Raw genomic sequence first — 1,192 nt, forward strand, 5'->3', positions numbered from 1 at the left:
AATACTAAGTATTCAATACTCGTCCTGTATTAAATACTACTTTCATAAATTACTTACCAGTAATAAAATACTATGCAATACTTGGATCACAGTGATTCAAGTACTAATAAATACTTAATTTTAGTATTATTAATACACAAAATAAGTATTTATTACTAACCAGCTAGTAATACTTTTTTGTAAGGGACTAGGTAGATGTGCTAAACCCAGTGTCGTGTTCTAGGTTAAGCGTACACACATATTTCAAATATTCTTTTACATCTTAAGTGCAATTTATATACACATATTTCAAACTAATCAAAATATTTTTAAAACAAATATTCCCGTGATATATTTGTTTCTGTGTAAAAACATCACAATAACAAGAGACGCCTTTTAATTAACAATGATAATACAGGATCGTGTCAGGAACGAAATCAACACTGCCTTGCAAGAGAATGAGCAGAAGTTTACTATGAACTTATTGCAAGACCTACCATATTTGGACAGATGTATAAAGGAAGCATTGCGCTTATACCCCAGCGTGATTTTCATATCACGAATTCCTGCGGAAGACGTAAAATTACGTATGCATCTAACCAATTTTTTCTTGTATAAATTTTTAAATAATTACGCCACACGTCATTAAAAGGCAACATTCCCGTATATTTCAAAGATTCAAAAATTTGTATATTTTTACTGATAAGTTTATTTCTATAATATTTCAAAATTTTATATACAAAGCTCCATCTAATACAACGTATAATATTTTGAGAAAATAATGTAAAACAAGTAAGGCTTAATAAAATTTAAATAATAATTACATTATATTTTTTATCTTGCAAACTATAGGGAATTATTTCTATGTTGCATTAAATTCATATTAAAAAAAAAATTCTTGGTAAGTTGGTGATAACGAAGGTTCTTGGTAACATTAGCCAAGCCTGGATTATTAAACATCTTTTCAGTGTATATATTTAATTTTAAAATTTGAGGGAATACAGCTTAAATTTTTATTTTTAAGTTATAATTATTGTACGATATATCTTTTAGAGTCATATTTGGTACCTGCTGGAACATTCTTGCATCTTAACATTTACGGAGTCCACAGAGATCCCAATTTTTGGTCAAATCCAGAAGTATTTGATCCTGATAGATTCTTGCCTGAGAAGATCCGACATCGCCATCCTTATTCGTATTTACCATTCAGTGC

At 28.8% G+C, this 1,192-nt stretch overlaps 1 protein-coding gene across 1 annotated transcript; it reads left to right on the plus strand.

The window, feature by feature from the left end:
• Positions 1–340: 340 nt before the first annotated feature.
• Positions 341–1,187, plus strand: LOC112465529 (cytochrome P450 4C1-like; the record flags this gene model as incomplete). Its single annotated transcript, XM_025033097.1, has 2 exons — positions 341–566; positions 1,033–1,187. Coding segments are annotated over exons 1-2 (336 nt in total), but the record flags the coding sequence as incomplete, so codon positions are not given.
• Between the last annotated feature and the right edge of the window lie 5 nt (positions 1,188–1,192).

The sequence above is a fragment of the Temnothorax curvispinosus genome, unplaced genomic scaffold (assembly GCF_003070985.1).
Source record: "Temnothorax curvispinosus isolate PA1 unplaced genomic scaffold, ASM307098v1 QBEX01015300.1, whole genome shotgun sequence".
In the NCBI taxonomy this organism is placed as follows: domain Eukaryota; kingdom Metazoa; phylum Arthropoda; class Insecta; order Hymenoptera; family Formicidae; genus Temnothorax; species Temnothorax curvispinosus.